At 34.7% G+C, this 24,126-nt stretch overlaps 1 protein-coding gene across 1 annotated transcript in view; it reads left to right on the top strand.

The window, feature by feature from the left end:
* The window catches only part of MS3_00006024 (uncharacterized protein), a 256,723-nt gene that overhangs the window by 126,295 nt on the left and 106,302 nt on the right, over positions 1-24,126 (top strand). Inside the window, exons 48-57 of the mRNA XM_051214123.1 lie at positions 1,010-1,345; positions 3,646-3,747; positions 6,259-6,510; positions 11,421-11,498; positions 13,407-13,775; positions 15,546-15,638; positions 16,841-17,188; positions 18,959-19,057; positions 20,028-20,336; positions 22,029-22,124. Coding sequence (XP_051067251.1) covers positions 1,010-1,345; positions 3,646-3,747; positions 6,259-6,510; positions 11,421-11,498; positions 13,407-13,775; positions 15,546-15,638; positions 16,841-17,188; positions 18,959-19,057; positions 20,028-20,336; positions 22,029-22,124 — 2,082 coding nt within the window. The remainder of the gene's footprint in view (positions 1-1,009; positions 1,346-3,645; positions 3,748-6,258; positions 6,511-11,420; positions 11,499-13,406; positions 13,776-15,545; positions 15,639-16,840; positions 17,189-18,958; positions 19,058-20,027; positions 20,337-22,028; positions 22,125-24,126) is intronic.

Here is a 24,126-nt window from a genome sequence, read left to right as displayed (position 1 = left end):
TCACGTGTTATATCTCGACGAGAATTGTGATTGGTAGCTGCTGGGATCTATTTCTGGACTATTACTATACGTATATTTTTATTGCATAACGGCTAAGTAACTAAACTATGTATATTAATGTTCCTCTTATCATAAACTTTATTTTGATCCATAGACTACGATTTGTCATTATTGAGTTATGCCCAGTCTATTAATTACAGTTTCACACATTCACAGCTACTTTTGGCTAGATCTTGTACAAACGTTGTTTCCTATTTTATGGTACGATGTGGTCTTTTTTGGTTTGTCTATAAACCCAGTATGTTTTAAATACATGATTGATATTGCAGAGGCTGGTATTAGTGTTGTGAAGAAGACGGACAGAGCTAAGAAGAAAGATAAAACAGATAAAGTGTTTAGATTCCTCGTACGGGTTTTTATGTCATTGGTCCGGTTGATAAGTCATTATTCTCTAATTGGCGGTATCATTACGTCATGTATTGATAGGGGCAAAATGCTACAAGTTATAACAAGAGTAATACAATCAACCGATATATATCTTAATAATGTTTCGATGCATACTACTGGTGTCGACAGATATGAGTAGTATGAAGCATCAGTCAAAAGTGAAATCCCTGGCACAAAAGATTAAGAAGATCGACGAAAAGAGTATGAGAACAGAGAATGATTGGTGTGGAGACAAAGGAACAATGAAGTTTGAGACAACTGATTAACATTTTGCAAATACATTTAGTTGTCACCACTGGTGTTCTCGTTCACTACAATACTATTCATAATAGTACGAATGTTCAGTGTATTCTTTTGAAATTAACCACAAAATGAAAGAGTTTAAGTGATTTGATTTGTTTAATCTGGTTGGCGTATTTTCGGGCAGCCTTTCCTCCTCCACGAGGAGTAACAGGCATAAATAAGTAAGTAAGTATATATTGAAGAAGTAAATGTATTATAGATGCTCATTTCTTTTTTATTTATAAAGAACTAATCATTATTATTTTTCTAATTTCTTTAGATCAAACAACAAATGAACCAATTACTGAAGAGACAATAACAGATGTAGAAATTATTTATGGCATAGAAGTGATACGTTTGAATGGATTACCAGCTTCTACGTTAGAATTAGCTAAAAATATTGATATAGACCCAGAAATTGGTAAAATAAAATTGAATGAACTACGTAGTCATTTGAATGGTAAAGATATTAGAAATCGTATACAAGTTCGTTGTATAGCTGAAATCAATTATAAATCAGATAAATATCCTGATCAAGGTTTACAACGTTATGCTAGTCCATATTTCTTAGTCAAAGTACCAAAAGATGTAGAAGGCTTGCCAGATTATATAGATGGTGAGTTAAAAAGTTTTAATTATACACCATCAGAACACTGTCTCAATAGATTAATGGTCTAGTGAAGAAAAGAAATCAACTTTTATTGATTCAGTCATAAATTCAAACCCTATTCCATATTGACTTTACTCTAGTTATGTTGTGATGGACTAGACGATATATAAACGCAAAAAGTATCAACAAAGTTAATAAAGATCAATAGTAATGTTAATATATATATAAGTTAGTTATTACAAATACAATAGAAAGTTGGGTTTTTGATTGAGATCATGAAGCGATTGATGTTAGACCATCACAATTGAGAACCTGGAAGCATTGAACGGCCGTTTCGTCCTATTGTGGAACTCCTCAGCAGTGCGCACCCACGATCCCGCGAGCGGGATTCAAACCGAGCGCCTTCGGTCTCGCGCGCGAACGCTTAACCAACTGGACCACTGAACCGGCATCCAATGGTGACAGTTTCTAACATCAACCAATCCACGAAATTGCGCGACCAACTTCCGTTGTACTGAGGTAGATACCTGTCTCTACCCGACAAGGATTAGCTCCACTGGTCACGGCTTCTCACTAGAACTCCGAGAATTCCCTCACGAAGCTAGTCACTAGTGAGCACATGTTGATTACTAGTATAGGGGTTGTGGAATTTATTTAAGTTCACCAAATTGATGCATGTTCGACTTTGGTCTGGTACTAAGAAACTACAATTATAAATGCTTGGTAATTCCAATCTGGTTGACGAACTCTCCAGTGATGTAATCCAACGTAGGATGTGATATATTCCAATTACAGTCTATAAACGTAGACAGTATTTGATTTAGACTTCAGTTAACTCAATCACAAACGAAGATAGAACGAAGAGTGTGTGAGTAGTAGTGTATTTGTTAGCCAGCAAGAATATGTCACGCTATGTCAGTATCATAACGGAAAGTGTGTTCAAGGTGATTTACTAAAAACAACAGTTACAGTCATTTATTGTTAAATATACATACCGTGGAATAACATTGAAAACTATTTACAAAATAAACTTGTCAGGCCTATCTCCACAATGTAGTCAAGACTTACTACACATAATATGTAACGTCAAACCGAATATATTAAACTATGTTTAATTAGTTAGATGATAATCAATGGATTGACGTATGGCAACCAAATATTCGGTAAGTTGATCGTTAACTACACAGGGATAACACAATATAACTATAGTTAACAGCAAGCATAATATAACTATGTACATCACACAGAGTTATTCTGAGCTGAATAATTTAGATGAAAAGTTTTTATTGTTGTTCTGGATAGTAACATCAGTGACTACTTCCTAAGGAAATGATCTTTCTATACACAGACGCATTGAACATGCACAAAATACATTCATTGTGATAATATTCTTTCACAGTTAATTATCTCTATTGACTCGGTTAGTTTAATAGTTGAGTTCATTAGTCAATTAAAATTAAATCACCTTGGTAAACCCGAAATCAGTGGACGGCCGTTTCGTTCTAGTATGCGACTATTCAGTAGTGCTCATCCACGATCACAATTTACATTCAGTTAAACAATACAAAATATTAAGAACAAACAACCAAACAAAAAATGACATAAGTTTTCAAAAGTGAGCAGACTCAATGTTTCTTTCTTCAATACAGTAACTCTTCTCTGATTTAGACAGGTAAAACTATACTTATCACTTATATTGTATTTCATTATATAGTTCCCTTCAATGTCACTTTCATCGCACATCCAAGAGTGATTAAGAGATTAAATTGTGAAATGTCTAAACTGAAACAGACAGTGATTATAGTCAGTGAACTTCATAACAGTAGATCAGTTACACATATCTACCATAACATCATCGAATGTGAGGATTATTGGGACAATATGTGCTATATTTTTCTATTCTTAGTGTACAATTACAAGGATAAATGATCAAATCATTGAAAATATACACATATTGAACAGTTGTGTTTGTTAAGGCTTGATATATTTCATACAACTAAATTAAACTTAATTTTGATAGTTGAGATCATGAGTCAACTGAAGCTAGACCACCATGGAAAACTTGGAAGCACTGAGCGGCCGTTTCATCCTATTGTGGGACTCCTCAACAGTGCGCATCCACGATCCTGCCTCACATGTTAATTTGATAGTCTAAACAGTTACTTCTCATGTAGGAGCACAGATCTTCCTTAAACCTCCTATTCGTTTAAATAATGTTAATGTTAGATTTAGTAAATACATATTTTATAAATACCATTTCATATTAATTCCCTGATTCTTCTTTTTTTCTCTTTTTCTATTCCAAGTAACACATTCAAGATATGAAGTAACTGTTGGTGGATTAAATAATCAAGGTGTGTTAAAAGTACAACCTGGACAGAATATTCAATTAAAGTGCATTATTCGAGGTAAGAATATCAAACTAATTATAAACAAAATATGAAGGGGTTTTGTAATTTCATTAGTTGAGATCATGAATCAATTGAAGCTAGACAACTATGGATAACCACCATGGAAAATATTCACAAAACTCCTTCTGATATTAATTAACATATGCTCATTAGTGACTAGCTTCAAAAGGTATTTCCTGAAGTTCTAATGAGAAGTTGTGACCAGTGAATTTCAACTAGGTCTGTTGTGAAATATTAACTCACTGATGACAGTGATGGATGTGTCGCTCAATTTCGTGGTTTAGTTGAAGTTAGACATTAACAGAGTTGGAAGCCGGCTCAGTTGTCTAGATGTTAAGCAATCACACGCGAAACCAATAGGTCCTAGGTTCGATCCTCGAGAGAAGGGATTGTGAATGCACACTGCTGAGGAGTCCCAAAATAGGACGAAATGACCATCCAGTGCTTCCAGGTTTTCCATGATCATCTAATCATGAATTCAACTATTAAAATTAATTTATATTTAAAATGACATGAATTTTCTCTTTTAATGCAAACCGAAGCAGAGTAATAGAGTCTTAACTTTCATCATGAGATGAGATAATTCTACTGAATGAAGATCCTTTAACTCTCATGGCAGAGTTTAAGTGCTTTAAATTGGTTATTCTAGTTAGAGTTTTTTTAGCAATATTGTTTTATACGGTACGGAGTTACTGATCCCATACCTAATCCCCATTCTTTACCTGGTCTTGGAACAGGCAATAAATCTAGAAGAGCTACAGACGGAAATAAACCTAAGGAACACATTACGTCGATAATTGAAATGAATGCCCAGGACAGAGTTCGATAGCGAATGCTAGCAAACGACCCGTGCACCTCAACGAAGGTGAATGGGTTTAAGCAATTAAAGCATTAAAGTCCAAAATACATCATTCATCCAACAACTCTAGTATAAGAATGAAATTGAAATGTTTTGTTACTGAGTAATATGATCAAACATATACTCATTATCGAATTACTTCACTCGTGGTAGCTTACAATGTTCCTGCAGAAATACATCATGTAATTTGATTATTAGTTTTCACTTTATTCATTACAACATAACGATTAAATTGACATCCTTAAAATATCAAATCATCGGCAGTTAATCTTTTCAATAGAATTCCTTCAGATTTAACAGATTGATCATTTGCATAAAGTTTCATAATTCATAAGTCAATATATTCAAATGAAGCTCAAATTGAATTCAAACAATCAAAATAACTATTTTTCATACCTTTTGATATGTATCATCAACATTCATTTATGTCGAATTAATCCACGTTAGTGGAATACGTGTATTGATCTGAACAGACAATCAAAGAAACGAAACGAAGCAACGTATAACAGAGAAGGCGACTGTGCCAACTCAATTTGGCGAAGAGTAATTCAGTATGTATAGTCACACAAAGCAAGTTCCATAGACATAATAAATAGAGTAAGCAATTACCACAGATATGTGATCATATAAAAACAGCGAGGGTTTATAAGTGAATAATTGACAAGGTCAAGATGTCACTTGAGAAAAATGAATAAGTTGGTCTGTCCAGAAGCTAGAATAGCCTACGTGGGCTTAGCATAGTACCAGCCACCACAAACTGATCAGTGTTTCGTCATAGTATGGGACTCCTCAGAAGTGAGTATTCATGATTCCGCATCCAAGATTCGGATCCAGGACGAAACGACCATCCAGTACTTCTGGGTTTTTAATGATAGTCTAACACTGATCGGTTCATGATCACAATTTAAGCTCAACAATCTTCACAATCTTATACTGATAATTAGATTATTCTTTTGAACAAAATTATCAGTACATACTTGAAAAAGAAATGAGTTTTTAGTATTGCCTCACAATTAACCACCAATTAGAGAGCCGTGAATTATCGATCAGACCAATCACAAGTAAAACCCGTACGCGGCAGCCAAGAGTACTTATTGGTCCTGCTTGCTGCCTAGCACAGCCAGTTAAGTCCAAAACACCAATCTCAGCTTCTGAGATATGAATCGTTTATTTCAAACATACCGGTTTTACTTCATCAAATTTGCTAGGTTTGAAGCGATTACGAGTTCACTTAATCTGTGAACGAAACAAAGACCAATAAACTAGCTATTCCGATGCGTCCCAGCCCCGCTAACTAGAGAGAGAAGTCAAAGTCCGAACGGGGAAGTATATTCCGCAAAAAGCCAGAATCACGAGAGATAACAACAGACACAAACCAAAACGTATATATACAGCACAAAACCGTCCTTAGGAAGCGTTACGAAATAGCATACTAAAAGACACAACGGACAAATAGAGTTTAAGATTCTCCCAAGTGGGACATACGACATGTAGATGAAAAGAGAACTTTTGGCGCTAAAACAAAGAAATTCAAACTTTCAAAATAAAATTACAAAATTATGACCTTTTTCAAGTGAGTTCTGACGGTCTAACCTCCCCAACAGTTTCGCTTAATCAATCAATAATTTTTTCTTATTCATGTTTTACAGACAAAGAAACTGATACACTAATGGATACATTAACACAAAATCAATATATTGGATGGCAATTTCCTGCATTACCCAGTGGTCATCAAGTAAATATGGGTGATTTTGCTACACGTTCTAAAGTACAAAATGATGAATTACATTTAGAAAATATACGTAATGATTATCCAGAAAATTTACAAGGTCGTTGTTGGTTTGATGATGGTTTCATGCATTTTTATTCACCATTCTTTCCTATTGTTCCACCAAGTAGCGGTAAGTATTATTCATGTTTATCTACATATGTATATTGATCATTTGTAGGATTTTCTTATTCATTATGATAACATAATATTTTCATGCGAATTCAATGGAATTTATCTGCTCTCACATGGCCACGCATATACAGCCGTTGTCAAGGAAGTCCTAATCACTGTCGTCTTGCGGCGGGGGATTTGTTTACGAAGATAAGATGATGAAAAGTAAATGTTCGTTGCTTTAACCAGGTTGGTGGATATGAAGGATGTATCTAGGGGAGTTGAAAAACCTTGATTTCAAACCGATAGTGCGCAGAGGCTCTATGATCGTGAGGGAACAAATGGCGTATGGACCTACTGTTGGTCACCTGATACTATGGGACTGCATCTCCTGACGTTGATCCACTTCCTTGCTCATCCCACCGTTAGCTCAAAGGCTCCGGGTGTGGCCCCCTAAGAGAACCATCTGCTTCAATTCGGGCACCCGGGCCGTTTCACAGTCTACACATGGATGAGATGACTTGTGTAGCACAAATGTATTCGGTGCTCCTTTGTACCAATATTTATATGCTCAAATAAATAAATAATGACTCAAAGAGTATATACACAAATTACAGACTATGAGTGAAGATCATACCAAATGATTCACTATATTTAAACATTTGTTGATCCGTAAACCAACTTCAAGATTGGTATATCATAAAATGAAATAATATCTTTTCACCCAGTTACAATTTAATCGGTCTACCATAAGTTCATATCTTAATATGGTGTATTTCAGTTTCTTAGTAATATAAACATTCTTTCATATATATTTTGTTTACGCAAAAACAGTAACATACTTGAATTCACTTGGTGTTGTTTTTTACTTGAATCTTCCCATTGATATTTAGAACTACAATTGATCAATATCTTATAAGCATATGTACATACTGTGTGTATCGCCAATAACAGACTGATTATTTATAATCCTAACCATCAATGGGAAAATTCAAGTAAAACAAAACCAAGTGGATTTAAAATTCATCTCATTGTACAATCAAATGGCTCTCAGGACTCAGTAATTAGGTAGATAATGCGATGGCGTTTGAAACAAATGATACTAGGTTCAAGTCCTAGAGTGGACATCAACTCTGAGATGTAGGTTTATCCATCTGACGAGTCCTAAATAGGACGAAATACACATCCTAGATTCCACTGCTAGCCACTATTTATATAGTTTTACAAAGATCAGATTTAGTTTATATTATCTTTAATTAAACCGACCAAGTTTGTCTTCAACGTTGTAAATGTTTATCAGGTTTCTGAATACTCATAATAGAGGGTGTTATTTTTACTGAAAATTTCATTTCAAGTGTCTAGAATTATCAGGTTCTGTCTTCCATGAACATCTTAGTATGATTCAACTAAAGATTTCAAATAATAAACATTAATGATGTAAAATGTAGCTCTTGAATTGAGCACTCATTCATCAAATGAACAAAAAATCAGATGAATTTTCAGTATTGAATACAACACATTTATTAAATATTGAAAATGTTGCATGTAACCGTTACCAGGAAATAAATAAAACTGTCAAGCTGGAGATTGTTTTTATTGAAATCATGAACCGATCAATGTTAAGCCACTATTGAAAACCTGGGAGCATCGGATGACCCTTCCATCCTAGTATGGTACAGCTCAGCAGTTTAGATGGTGGTTGGAGGTAGTCGACAGGAAACCCTGAGCCCGATTACCGTACTACTTGGCACTCGTCAGCAAGGTGTGTCTGTAATCTTGAGGGAACTGGTGCTCCCTGACGGATTCGATCCCGTGTCATCCAGCTTCATAATCAGAGACGTTACCACTGAGCTATCCGGGCGGCGACCAACCTCCTGTAAGACTGAGATTTAATCACAATTGATTGGTCACTGGGTGGTGACCAACCACTATGTAATTTCACAATAGTGCATGCAGTGCTGAGTCACCTAGGCTGGTGGCCACATTGCACCATGATCGATAGAATTCGATCTGCACTAATAATGACTTGACACACATGAAATTGATCACCACCCAGTGATCAATCAATTGTGATTGCAGCTCAGCAGTGCTCATCCACTTTAAATAGTAAATCAACTATTTATTACAAACAGACAAGACTGATCATTCTACAGTCATTCTATTTAGGTCAAAGGTTATTCCATGTACAACATGGTTATATTTGTGTTAATGCGAGTGGATTTAAAAAATGTAACTCTTCTTATGTGAATGAGTGAATATCTTGTATGTTTCAAGTGAAAGATTTGAACGAGTTAAGTGTAGTTATTTTGGAAAGCGCTCCATATCAGAAAGATACTTAAGACATCCTTTCTAATGAGTCTAGTAGGGTTTAACAATATATATGGAAATCTTCAATCATTCAGATTTCTTTATAATTAGAAAAAAACTATATGGAATTATTTCGATACAATATGCATCAATTTGCTGGTTATTGAAACTAACATGCTCTACTATTTCCATTTTGGCTTGTATATTCTCACATTCTATAAGTTTATAACGAGATCTTTTTGGATAGCCTAGATGTTCTTTGGCACGAGTTAAGATCTCATTAGAAGACTCTCCAATGACAAAGGAGGCAAACCTAATCTTTAGATACATTTCTGTGTAAAGGATCTATGAATTGTCCTTTTTCAATAGGATCCTTTAATTTTATATAATTTTAGAGCTCATTTTGTTTGTTTTATCTCATTATGATGGTGAGATAAAGCTTGGGCTAACAATCAACAACTTAAATCCTACAGTAAACTGTTATGCTTTATCGAATTCTAAACAGAACATTCATATGGAAGTTGTTAAATTCCAAGATATTTATTATTACATTCTTATGATTACTTTGGCTTATCTCCTTCTAATATAGAAATACTGTTAGTTTTATAACGCTCGGTTTTAGTTCGTCTAACGTTATAACGGTTTAGTTTCCACTTTTACACATATGGGACATTAATGTATCTTAGACGAATATCTACACGCTAGATTCTCATTCCACCCAGTGTCTATTCTACAGGACTTCAACACAATTCAGATCAAGAACACTTGATTAGCCTAAGTAGAATGTAAATAGATTTCCACACCAAAAACCGACAACAACCATGGCACAATCCAACAACAATCAATAATAATAAAGATATGAGAATATATAACTCATTTAACGCCTGTCAGATGAAGCAAACAATTAATCATTATCATCCTCGGCCACATACCAGTTAGCTCTCCTCATTCAATTTACACAGAGACAAGTTTCAATTCTAATAGGCCATACAGGAATGGCGTATAGGTATAGTTGACGAAGACTTAGTGAGGATAACCACTTTAGTAAATAGAGCACAATTACAGAGTTCTTTAGTAAAATGTAAAAACAATACATTAAATATCTCATTTACAAACCTTTCATCAATTGTCCTCGATATCCTTTGTGATTATTCCATTTCTTAATTCCTTCATGTTTCCTTCATTTCAATCTTTGCAACCTTCTTTTGACAAGTCTTCCACTACTGATCAGTGTTACATACTACTTATATCTGTCAATATAAGTAGCATGCAAATCAGTAAACTATTAATTTTCTTCCTTTTTATAATACTCACCAAGGCATTCTAAAACAAATATCTATTTTATGTGTATATTCATATCCATTAGTAAATTTACATACATCTAACACGAAAGATAAATTTCTCACATTTCATATTTATTTTCAGATGGGTTTTTGGGATATTATAGTAATTTCAATGGTTAAGATCATGAGTCAGTTGAAGCTAGACCGCCATGGAAAACCTGAAAGCACTGGACGGCCAACTCGTCCTATTGTGGGATTCCTCAGCAGTGCGCATCAATGACCTCGCCTCCTGTGAGATTCGAATACAGGACCTACTGGTTTCGCGCGCGAGCACTTAATCACTAGACCACTGAACCAGTCGGCATCCGACGGTGTTAATGTCTAGCGTCAACTAATCCAAGAAATTAATTGACACTCACCATTGTTTACAGTGAGTAACTATCTCACAACAGACCTGGTTGAAATCCACTGTTCACAACTTCTCATTAGAACTCCAGGAAATACGTTTTGAAGCCAGTCACTAGTGAGCATACGTTGATCAATATCAGATGGGTTTTGTAGATATTATAGTAATTTCAATGGATTCAATAGGACGAAACGGCCGTTCAGTGCTTCCAGGTTTTCCATGGTGGTCTAGCTTCAAATGACTCATGATCTTAACCATTGAAATTCATATGTATTTTTTGAAACAGTCAACTTCCTGATGGAGTTTTATTCTCTGAGCCAGATGGTTTGGTCGTGGAGCTTTCATCTTTCTTCTTCTGAATGACATCATCAGCACAAATATCAATCTGAAGAACAAAACTCCATCCAAACATCATCCATCCCAACTAAAAATCTCCACCACGTCACAATCAACTTTTATTCATTATTTCCTAAAGCTACTCATAAACATGATAAGTAGTATTGTACATTTCGTAATAATGTGACATCAGTTGTATAAATAAATGTTTAGGTGAGACTGTAATTTATGGACGACGTTTCAGTGATGTTAAAGTGACCTTGATAATGTCGACCAATTTATTGGGTTATAAATTACTGCGAGGAATCAGGATTAACATTTACAGCTGTACATTAGTGTTAGGAATTAGATTTATGGTTTTCATCACGAATTGACATTAGCTATCATGCCAAAGTGGTATTTAACCAAATGACTGAATGAATTTCGTGCCAAAATCCAAGACCTGTTAACTTAAATCTGATTGGTTGGTTCATAAAATTATTGTCTTTTGATGGAGTTTTGTTCTCTGAGCTGGATAGTTTGGTGGTGAAGCTTTCATCGTTCTTCTCAACGACATCATCAGCACAAACTTCAGATTTTTATTTTTATTATTTACAGTAACAGATGGTCGAGTACGAGTGGAAGTACAAGAAATTGGAACTAGAGATCAAAAAGAATATTTATGTACTGCTTATGGTAAGTCATGAAAATTTCACACTATTTGGATTCATTCATTAATGTAGTCACTGGGTATAAAATGAAAGAAAGTTTTAAAGAATAAATACTGAACAATCTGTCCACCCGTACTGTTTATTGATGCTTAACGAGGAAGTCCTTTACCCTTATTGATAAATTACCTCCAATCATGATATTAGTTAACTTATATAACAGCCGGTTAAGAGGAACTTTGTCAAAAACCTTAGTGAAGTCAATGTAGGCTGAATCTATAGTTAACGTTTGATCTTTACGAGCTCATCAACTTTCACGAGCTACAGATAAGTTAGTGAGATATGAATAACCTGTTCTAAAGCGATGCCACTTCTTAGAAGGAATCCGTTTATCGTCGAGATACTTAAACAATTCCTTCCGACTAATTTTCTAAAAAAATTTTTAAAATCATACTGGTTAGGCAGCATTATTGACACAAACACACACAACTATTTTTACTAAACTGTTTGATGGCTACTAGCGTTAGATTCTTGCAAACTTCATAGCACTTATCGCATTGCATACCACTTTGTACAGGGTATCGATAGAGTGGGTTTTGATAATCACTTTTTCTTCACTCTCCAGTCATCCATCGGAGGTTTTCAAAAGTAAACTAGACATGAACAATACCCATAGACAAAAGAAACTGGTGACCAGAATAAAGTGAAAAGATGTCAATTGTTAGACCAGAATGTATAGACAAATACAGAAAGAATCAATGTAATCAAAAGTATAGATGAAAACAGTGAAAACAGCTGTCTTACTGTGTAATAAACAATCAAAACAACAAACACCTTTATCCTTTTTAAATAAAACGCGGTAGTGTTGATGATTACCGATTAGCAAGTAACCTTTGATCCGATCTCCATTCGTTTAAACTAATTATTTCTGTATAATTCATATAGTAGTTTAGTTTTATAAAATGAAGGGAAGTCAGAAAATAACATTACTGAACTTCCTTTGTTTATTTGATTCCCTTTCGTTTGAAGACATGAGTAGCCATTACTATAACATTGATAAATCGAATATTTCAGGTGATAAAAAGAACAATAATCGAGGCTAAACTGATAGTAAATATTAAAGAATGAATATTCATAACTCATAAATTGTGTTTAAAAACATTCCATGTAATCAGAGAGGGGTTTTGTGGAGATTTTAGTGATTTAATAGTTGAATTCATAGGTCAATTGACGATAGAACATTACAGAAAACCAGGAAGCACTGGGTGGCTGTTTCGTCTTATCGTGAGACTTCTCAGAAGTCCGCATCCACGATCCCGGCTGGAGAAATTTGAACCCAGGACCTCACACGCGAGCACTTAATCTCTAGACCATTGAGTCGGTCGCCATCCAATGGTGTTAATGTCTGACTTCAACTAATCCACGAAATCGCGCCACCGTCCACCATTGTCATCAGTGAGGTAACGGCCATTCAGTGCTTCCAGGTTTTCCATGGTGGTTTAACTTCAATTGACGCATGAATTCAACTATTAAATTACTATAATATCCACAAAACCCCTTTTTGATTATATACATCATATACTCAATAGTGACGATCTTCAAGAGGTATTTCCTCGAGTTCTAGTGAGAAGCCGCGACCATTGAAGTTCAACTGGGTCTGTTGTGAGATAATAACTCACTGTAGACAATGTTGGACGGTGGTACAACACCATAGGATGCCAGTCGGTCGTCTCAGTGTTCCAGACGTTAAGAGTTCTCAGGCGAAATCGATAAATCCTGGATTCAAGTCTTACGATGTAGGATAGTAGATGTGCACTTCTGATGAATCCTGTACTAGGACGAAACACCCACTCAGTTCTTTCAGATTTTCCATGATGGTATATTCAATTTCTTTTTTCCATTTTGAAAATAAATACCTTTTCTTCTTTTTATATAGATTCAAGATCTGGTAAACGTTTATCAAATGTTACTTATGATTGGAAATTCACTACACCTAATGATGAAATCATTCCAACTGTATATTATTTCAATTCAATTGAAAGTTATAAAAATCGATTAAAATTAGGTTTATTAAATACTCATATTCAATTACCGGAACATTTAAAATCAATTCAACGTATTGAAGGACGTTGTATTGTATTAGCTAAACAATATATTGATGATACTAATATACCTATGGATAATATGAATGATAAAGAGAAACAAATAAAGATTAATATATATGAATCAAGACCATTTGTTATTATTAATCCATTGGCAATAGATCCAAATGATTTATTAATTTCACCTGATTCATTTCCTAAAAGTAAGTATGATCATTAGTTTTGATTGAGATCATGAACTGATTGATGTTAGACCACCATTAAAAACCTGGAAGCATTGGACGGCCGTTCTGTTGAGAAGCCGTGACCAGTGGAGCTAATCCGTGTCGGGTCGAAACAGGTGTCTACCTCAGTACAATGAAAGATGGTCACGCAATTTCGTGGATTTGTTGAGGTTAGACATGAACACCATTGGATGCCGGCTCAATGGTTCGATAAAATTGACTGTTATACTTAATATCTTTATTATGTGATATTTATATATGTAAATAGATATCGTGAATTGGTTGAATTTAGATATTAACACTGTTGAATGCTGGATTAGTGGTCTAGAGGTTAAGCGTTCGTGCATGAGACTTGTATTCTTTGGGTTAAAATCACTTTTGGTGGGCGATTGCGGATGAGTATTGTTTGAAGAGTCCCACAATAGGACGAAACAGCCATCTAGTGCTTCTAGTTCTTTCATGGTGGTCTAGCTCCAATTGACTCATGAAAACAACTATTAGGATATATCATAGGATATTTAAATTTTGTATTAGGCTAATGGTAAAACGTTTGATTTTTTATTGTATGTTATTGGTGAGATGGCGTTTGACAGTGTGGATAGGAGAACATTATGGAACCTTCTTCAACACCATGGAGTGTGCAACTGAGAAGATCTTCAACACCATCCAGAATTCATACGACAGGCTGCGCTGCATAAAGGACAGCTGACAGACACACACAGAGGAGGGGAATCATACAACTTTACTTACTGTATCTCCACTTTTCTTTTTCTTCTGGTGGTTGACTGGATCATGAAGAAATCCACATCTGAAGTTAGGCACGGAATACAATGGACGGGTTGGATGCAACTAGACGACTTGGACTACACAGGCTACCTAGCCCTTTTATCCCATACACAGCAACAAATGCAGATCAAGAAAAACAGTGTAACGGCAGCCTCTTCAGCAGTCGGCCTCTATATACACAAGGGAAAAACCAAAATCTTCTAACACAACACGAAGAACACCGATCCAATCACACTTGATGGAGAGGCTCTGGAAGATGTGAAATCCTTCACGTACCTGGGAAGCATCATCGATGAATATTGAGTTTCGGATGCAGACATAAAGGCGAGGATTGTCAAAGAAAGGGGCGCATTCCTACAATTGAACAATATATGAAACTAAAAACAACTGCCTGCAAGCCGATACCAAATTCAGAATCTTCAATACGAACGTCAAGATAGTTGGGAGCTTAAATTTGGGGGAACAACTACAACCATCATCAAAAATGTGCAAGCATTTATAAACAGTTGTCTACGCAAGATACTCAATGTCCGTTGACAAGATACCATCAACAACGGCTTACAATCCAGCTTCCATCTGAAGACGAAATTAGGAAAAGACGTTGGAAGTGGTTAGGATATACATTGAACAAATCATCATATTGAATCACCAGGCCACCCCTCACTTGGAATCCTGAAGGGTAACAAAAAAGTGGAAGATCAAAGAACACGATACATCGTGAATTGAAACCAGACATCGAAAGGATTAACATCAACTGGAAATGATTGCCCAGGACAGAGTTGGATGGTGAATGCTTTAGAGGAGTCGAAATAAAATGAATTTACTTCATCTGACAGTGTAATAAGCTTTGCTTATATTGTGAAGGTAACAACCTCAATTTCTCTTAGATGATCTTTGAATATAAAAAGAAAAAAATCAATTTTATAAAATACTTTATATTGTATTTTGTTTTCATTATTTCAGGTCATCGGTTATATGCTACTGTAGATGGAGTAAAGAATGGTGCCGTTGTTAGTCCAGTAGGATCAACAGTTACTTTAACTTGTCAAGTTTACGGTAAGTAGAATTTTCATATACATAATTTCCATGATCATTTTGAAAAGAGAAAGAACAAAGATTCTAAAAGTATAGCATGGATTCATGTTATTTCGTTTGGTTCTCATCAGCTACTTACAACTCGTGATATTTCATAATCATAATTACATAATGGGTTTAAATGACTTACATGAAAAAGGGTTATGTTCGGAGTTATATTGAAGACACATTACTATAGTATAACAAGGGTGTGAATAAATTGACTAGACTGAATATTGTCAATATATTGAAGCGGTAAATAAATCCCCAAAATGAATATTTCCGCAAGTTTTCGACATTGGATGCTGACCACATTAGTTTTAATGGACTCACCTAGCTGAAGGCGTTCGGTCATGCATCCGCACTAGATCACGAGTGGGAAAGCCGTGATCAACAACCCATGCAATCGCTAGGCAGATTAGATCAGAAGATCCTCGATAAATTGATAGTTTATCAAATATATATTCGAAGCTCCTCGCTTCTGTCTTTTGATTTCACTTGGTGGGTACGATTCATAGTAGAAGGTGCTACTGGTTAAAGCGTTGTCAAACTCCGAATACCTGTGGCATCTTCAATATACATGATGTACAAGTACATTCTAAAACATTGATTGTAATAAAAGTTCAAAGAGACAAAATACAAGTGATTACATAATGATTAAACGCCGATAGAAACAAAATGAGTTGAGCTCAGTTAATAAAATAAGATTACTAATGTGGAAGAGTTAAAAGGAAGTTTAAGATGCAACAAAATAGTATTTGTCACCAAGGCAATGAAAGATTAATAATCATCTCCTTTTGAACAAATAAGTCACGTTTTTGACGCCTGATAGTAACGACTTTAGCAAATTTCGGAAGACTGAAGTTTGACTGATTACTAATCACTAAGTAAAGTTAATTATGTTTACCATAATCTTTTTTGTTTACCTTATTTGATTTCTATTGATATATTACTATATTACTAACAAGATAGATTGTTTAAACTAGGTGGATTAAGATTTGATTAGTTACAAATTTTATTACATAATTTAACCATAAAAAATAGAAAATATCCATAAACACTGGAATATCTTTTAATTTAAACTCTTTATCCTGTGTTGCCATGGCAACAATATCATCTCAGAAAGGGGTGTGTGTTACATTATCATTATATTTTATTTGTTGTTTTTTTGGTTGCTTTTCTAGATTCTATCAATCAAATACCAGTTGAAAATTTAAATTATAATTGGGAAATAAAACGTCGTGATGGTACACCAATTGATACAGCTGTATTAGCTAGAGATTATATTAATGTGAAAGGTCCCGGTGGTAATACATTAATTATTGGTAATCTACGTTTATTATCAGCTGGATTAATTGGAAGATGTATTGTATCTAATGATAGTTTAACAGATCCAACTATATCAGATATTGGTTTATTAGGACCAAATGAAAAAATCTATTCACCATCATTTGATTTTATTGTTACTGATGAAACTGCATCAGGATCATCAGATGATGTTAGTTATAGAGGAAATAAAGATTATGAAATAGGTAAGTTTTGTTTATTTAGAAGTCAGTCAGTCAGTCAGTAACAACGTAGGACTTCGTATGTACGTACGTAAATCAGTTCGAGTTGTCACACCACATTAGCACAGAGATTCAGTTGTCGATTCAAATCCCGTAGTGGTAGAGGTAGTAAAAGTATAAATAGTATTGGGTTTGTTCTCAAGTAATTCTATTCATTAGTAGAAAAATTAACTTAGTAGTTTGTAATATAAGAGGTTGTTTCTTAAGTATCTAATATGAATAAAACTTACTACTGTGATTAGTTTACAACCAGTTATCCTAAACATATAAATCGTTTTATAAGCAAAGATAGATAGTGATTAGCATTAGAATTCAGGATTCATGTTTCGTCCTATTTGGGACTCGTCAAATGGATGTATGTGAATTTCAGAGTTGATGTTCACTCTCAGACACGAACCCAGCATCGTTCACTTCAAACACCATTGAGTTATCCACTTAGCTACTGAGTCCTGATAACCACTTGCTTGTGCAATGGGATGAAGTTTAAATTCACTTGATATTGTTTACTTGAATTTTCCTATTGATATTTAGGACTGCGATTGGTCAGTCTCTCCAATGTACAAATATGTAAGTGGAGATGCATAAATACATATAGCTTCCAGTTGTTCCATACTCATGGGTGCGCGCTGTTGACGAGTCTCGTACTGTGACGAAACGGCCTTCCAGTGCTTCCAGGTTTTCCATGATGGTCTAGCTTTGATTGACTCATGATTTAAACTATTGAAAATACTTAAAGTCCAAACTGTCAATCAATTGTCTCAATGCTGTGACTTTAAACCTGGAGAATTATCACGTGATTTATTCGTCAATCGGAATACGACTTATTCAATCTTGGTTTTGTGTCAAATCAATGATGTTTAACCGCTATGATCAGTCAAGCGTCCTTATTGGTCCTTTGTTCGGCTAACCCGTCTAGTTAAATCCTGAACACCAATAACAGCTTCTACTAAGAGAATCATTTATTTCAAACATACTTGGTTTATATACCAGTCTAACAGACCACATCACACCATAAACTAGGGAATAACAATTGTACAAGATCAAGTCAAAATGTGGCTGTGAACGTAAGAGTCTGTAATTAGTAGACAAGGGAGAACTGAAGAACAGTAAATCGTATCATAATAATAATTTATAGGTCAAAATGAAGCTTATAATAAGAGGGATATAGATATGCACAAAATAGTTACTGAATAGTTATACAATAGGAATATATATATATGTATAATATTAGCCCATCAATAGTTCTCAGAAGTTACTCGTAATTTAATCTTTGCTAAGTTATAATTCTCTAACTTGACAGTTACTTCTGTAAATATCAGTCAATCGTCTCAGACTTCATTATTCTTTCGTTTCCACACCAATCATACTTTGTTCTCATTCTCTTTTCTTCCCTGATCTTCTTAACCTTCTACCACTCAGGCATTTCACTTTCGATTCATGATACATACTACTTATATTATCTATCAATATTAGTAGCACACATCATAGTATTTGTGAATAAAAATCATATATCAGATGGGTTTCGTGGATATTATACTAATTTCAATGGTTAAGATCATGAGTCAGTTGAAGCTAGACCATCATGGAAAACCTGGAAGCACTGAACGGCCGTTTCGTCCTATTGTGGGACTCCTCGGCATATATTCCTGTAGAAATAACATTGATATTGTTGTGCAATTAAAAAGAATTTGTTGTTGATCTCTAATTTGTATTTTCATTATGTAAACATTTTAGATGGAAAAGATTATGAAGTTGTTATTGAAGGTCTAGATGAAGATGGACGATTAAAAGTATCTAAAAATGATAATAAAACATTAACTGTATTCTTAAAACGTAAGTGAATGAATTGAATATATACATATATATTCATTCTATAGAGATCTTTTATGAATAATAATGTTTTGTTTAGTTGCATTGTAGAGAGATTTATTCAATACTATTATTATTACTTACTTACTTACTTACACCTGTTACTCGTCGTGGAGGAGCATAGGCCGCCTATCAACACTCTCCATCTAACCCTGTCCTGAGCAATCCTTTCTAGCTGTTTCCAGTTGTTATTCATTCTTTTCATATCTGCTTCTAGTTCTCGAAGTAGTGTGTTCATTGACCTTGCTATTTTCCGCTTCCCTTCAGGATTCTTAGTTCACACTTGATTCGTAATGCAATTTGGTGATTTTTGTAATGTATGTCTTATCCACTTCCAACATCTTTCCCTAACTTCCTATTCAACTGGAAGCTAGTTTGTTCTCTCCTACAATAGGTTGTTGCTGACAGTATCCGGTCAACGGATATTGAGTGTTTTTCGGTATGTACACACAAACTATGAAACCACGATTAATCGACTATAAAATCCCTGTTATATTAGTCTTCTTATTTAAGATGAATAGTAAATAGTCAGCTTGTTTATTTTATTGACTAATCACATACTCAGTACTGAATAATTTTGTATAACCATTCCTAGAGTTCTGGATAAGATATCTTGACAAGTGTAACTCAAAAAGTTTAGATCTCAAGCAGTTACCTACCAATGACATAAGAAGATGGTTGTTAACGTTGGTAGGTAACTTAATGATCCAAAAGTTAGGCTCTAACCGACAATCCTAAATGTCCAGTACTCGATCCTCGATAGTCTTATGGATGCTCTCGGCTGTGAAAACTCACAATTGTTATTCAGTGATTGTCTAGATAAAGTCAATAATGAGTAGGATGTACTAATCATAATCAGTTTAATGGAAAATAATCCATCAATATCTTATGATTACCCTTTTATTTTATTTTTGTAATTTACAACTATGATTAGATAAAGAAACAGGTGAACAAATCTATCCAAGTCCACCAAATACATGCGCTGGAGTTGAAACTCGATATTTAAATGGTTATCCTGTACCACTTTCATATCTCGCCGATACATATGAATTTCAATCAGATAATGGAAAATTTCATTTATATCATATGAAAGAGCCAAATATTTCACCATTAGTACAAATGCGTTTTATTATTGAACAAAAGAAATTCGATGAAGATGGTAAACCAAAAGATGTAATTCGTTATGCATCACAATATATTGATTTACTTCCAAGAAAAGACGATCTACCTGAACAAGTTCCAAGTATGTTCTTCAAATGATGAAAGAAGTTGGGATTGTTTGTTGAAAGAATCATTTCAATTTTGTTAACTATGAATGATATTGGATGAGACTGGATGTAATATATTTAGTTTATTTAATATAGTAGATTACACTATAAGAGTTTCTAACTCGCTTACTTACTTACTTACTTACTACTTACTTACTTACTTACTTACTTACTCACTACTTACTCACTACTTACTCACTCACTTACTCACTCACTCACTCACTCACTCACTCACTCACTACTCACTCACTCACTCACTCACTCACCACTCACTCACTCACTCACTCACTCACTCACTCACTCACTCACTCTCACTCACCACTCACTCACTCACTCACTCACCACTCACTCACTCACTCACTCACTCACTCACTCACCACCACACTCACTCACGCACTCACTCACTCACCACTACTCACTCTTACTTACTACTTACACTCTCTTACTTACTTACTTACTTACTTACTTACTTACTTACTTACTTACTTACTTACTTACTTACTTACTTACTTAGACATGTTACTCCTCGTGGAAAAGTGTAGGGCATCCATCAGGACTTCTAAATTGAAACAATCATGAATATAGAAGTTGGCAGACATTTTGATTTATCATACATTATGTGTATAGCAAAATGTTTGTTTACATGTGTATTTGCCTAAAGTCAGCAGATTGTTCTTGCATTAATATCAAAATTTCTTACCAAGTTGTACTCTTGATTTTGATTGTTAGCGAATTACATGGGAATGGTATGTTCTATAAGCGTCTAAGTATTTTATAAGATGTAATAAATTCACTTAGGGTTGTCTGACTTGCATCTTTCCATTGTTATTTAGGACTGAAATTTATCAATCTCTTACTAGTATATGTGCATCCTGTGTGGATTGCCTCGATATAGCCTTAAGTCATAAGTATTATAACTAAAGATGGATAGTGGCTAGCAATGGAATTCAGGACGCGCGTATCCTCCTATTTGAGACTCGTCGTCAGCTGGATGTTTTTGCATCCCAGAGTTGATATTCCCCCAAGGACTCGATTCCAGTACCGATCGCTTCAAACACCATCGTGTTATCATCCACTTAGCTACTGAGTCCTGATAGCGTCCTACATTCCACTGCTAACCACTATCTATCTTTGCTAAGATGTAATAATAAATTTAAAATATTTAAAGCATTTAATTTATTAAGGATTTCGAAAGTTTGTACATCCCTCAACACTTGTTCAACGTTGAATATAAATGATAAGGAATTCCAGTTGAAGTGGTTTCCTTGGAATTAATTTAATTTCTATGTTGTATTCATAGCAAATGGAGTTCCCCAATGTTGACATGATTGTTCATTTAGGTATTTACCTGAATGATTCAGGAATCATATCATTATATCCCTTAACCTGAAGGTTCTGATTTCGATTTATTGTAAGCGTAGAAATGTGCATACCAATAAGTAGTATCATCCTAGAGCAAAACAGTTATATACTCTTCCTTAGTTTCTAATACTATCCCAACTAAAGTTAATCTATGATCAATAATTAGTATAAACTGTTGCTACCTAGTGAGGTGTTACATAATCGTTAACTGTCTTTTTGTTGTTTTTGCTATTGGAAATCATGATTATCATTGATTTATTCATATAACCTTCTTTTGTTTTTGTTTCTATGTAAAATGAAATCAGTGGAGAAAATTTATCCGACTATTGATGGTTTGAATAATTGTGGTAGATTACCATTAATTATTGGTAATAATTTAACTTTAATATGTCGTCCAAATGGTAAGTACAATGAAAGTGTTAGTAGTGAACTGTGAACTCAAGGTATATTGATTTTTGTTAGATTGATTGAAGTTATAAATTAACATCGTTGGATGAAAGGCGACTCAGCGTTCGTGCACGAGATTAATAGGTCCTGGGTTCGGATTTCATGGAGTGGGGTCGTGGATGCTCACTGCTGAGGAGTCCCATACTAGGACGAAACGGCCGTCTAGTGCATCCAGATTTTACATAGTGGTCTAGCTTTAATAGACTAATAAATTCAACTATAAGACTAACAATAGCACCTTATTTCTTTAGATATAATTTGAAAATACATGATTGATTAGGTGTTGCGAATGTTATATCCTCAGAAATCGCTTGGTAAACTTCTCATTTTTGTGATTATATTTTGGAAATCTGAATTTCCCATTTTCGCGCCAAAAATGCCCACCTAAACCTTTGGTTTGTACTTGTCACTTGGAAGGACCTTAAATGTCATTAGTTTGTTTAGGCTTTTAATACGTTATTTTGTGACGTTTATTAAGGGCATTTTTGTTTTGCATATATACGCTTGAGAAGTGTTCTTGTTTGTCCATGCTTCCGACTGCTTGTGGAATATGCTCTTCCGTTGGCTGAATCTGGTCTCCTCTCTCTAGTTATCAGGGCTATAGTTCAGTAGAATCGTTTAGCTTTTAGCGGGGCCCTTTATTTTGTCGTCATGTAGATCGGACGATGTCGACAGGCTCACCACTTTAGTGTCCCGGGATCTGACTCCGTTGAGATTGTTTCTAATTGCTATAGAGATATGCATATTCGTCACTCCTCGTATATAATCATCGACTTAAATCGCGTTAGTCAATAACGGAATTAACTAAGTCGAATAACGAGAATGGACATTTGAATACATATATTTTATATATAAAGCGAATAAAAATAGAGAGAAGCGAAACGACGTACAGTGGAGATGGTGGGTAAGCCAACTCTGTTTAGTCAAGCGTTAATCAATATTTGTGGTTACACAAAAAATAAGTTACAGTTATGTGATGAATAGGACAAGAAGGGCACACACAGATGTGCGCTCATATAAAACAGTCAAAATTGATAAGTGAATAACTAACAAGGTCAAAATGCAACTCACCTAGAATGAATAGATCAGGCTGTCCGAAAGATAGAATAAGGTATATGGACTTACAGACTAACTAACACTACAAGCTTGTCCTGTTGTTGTTGTTACTGACTTTCTTCCCGTTCGTCAGTTTTAGGTGTTACTATAATCTTTTCAAACCTATCACTGGGGGTGTATTCATCATAATTCCGATAATTCTTATTCAGTTATAAACTGAATTCATCATTATGTCTATCTAATAATATCAATTATAAATCAACAGAATGTCAATAAGCTGCTATCATCAAATATCTTGTCAGCTTATTATAATTTAGTTGACCTGACTATAAAACATTCAGGAATATCAGAAGGAGTTTTGTGGAGATTGTAGTAATTTTAAGAGTTGAGATCATGAGTCAATTGAAGTTAGACCACCATGGAAAATCTGGAAGCATTGGAGGAGTCCCACAATAGGACGAAACGGCCGTCTAGTGCATCCAGGTTTTCCATGGTAGTCTAGCTCCAACTGACTCATGATCTCAACTGTTGGCGTTCGGGAATAATCATAAATTTAATTAATTTTCTATTGATCACCTAATAATTATATCGATCTATTCATGGAAACAAAACCCGACAATCTTAATTGAAATATATTTCAATGGACAAAATAACTAGTTAACAGATTAGCTCAAAGTACAAGACTCTATTTGAGCGACAAAATTTCTTTACCATCTCAATAATATCTATAAATTTGTAGAGTTGTAGCGTAGCGTTGAGTCGCCGTTGATTATGATCACTACTACATTGAAGCTACGTGCCAGTTACTGTGTTAGATTCTTCGGTAGGCGAAATATCAGAAGGCAATTGAAGGTTGCAGTAAGATGTGTTCGTAGACAATCTCGTGGTATCGAAAGAACA

This window comes from Schistosoma haematobium, chromosome 2, assembly GCF_000699445.3.
Source record: "Schistosoma haematobium chromosome 2, whole genome shotgun sequence".
NCBI classification, from domain to species: domain Eukaryota; kingdom Metazoa; phylum Platyhelminthes; class Trematoda; order Strigeidida; family Schistosomatidae; genus Schistosoma; species Schistosoma haematobium.
This window is presented reverse-complemented; position numbering and strand designations above follow the sequence as displayed.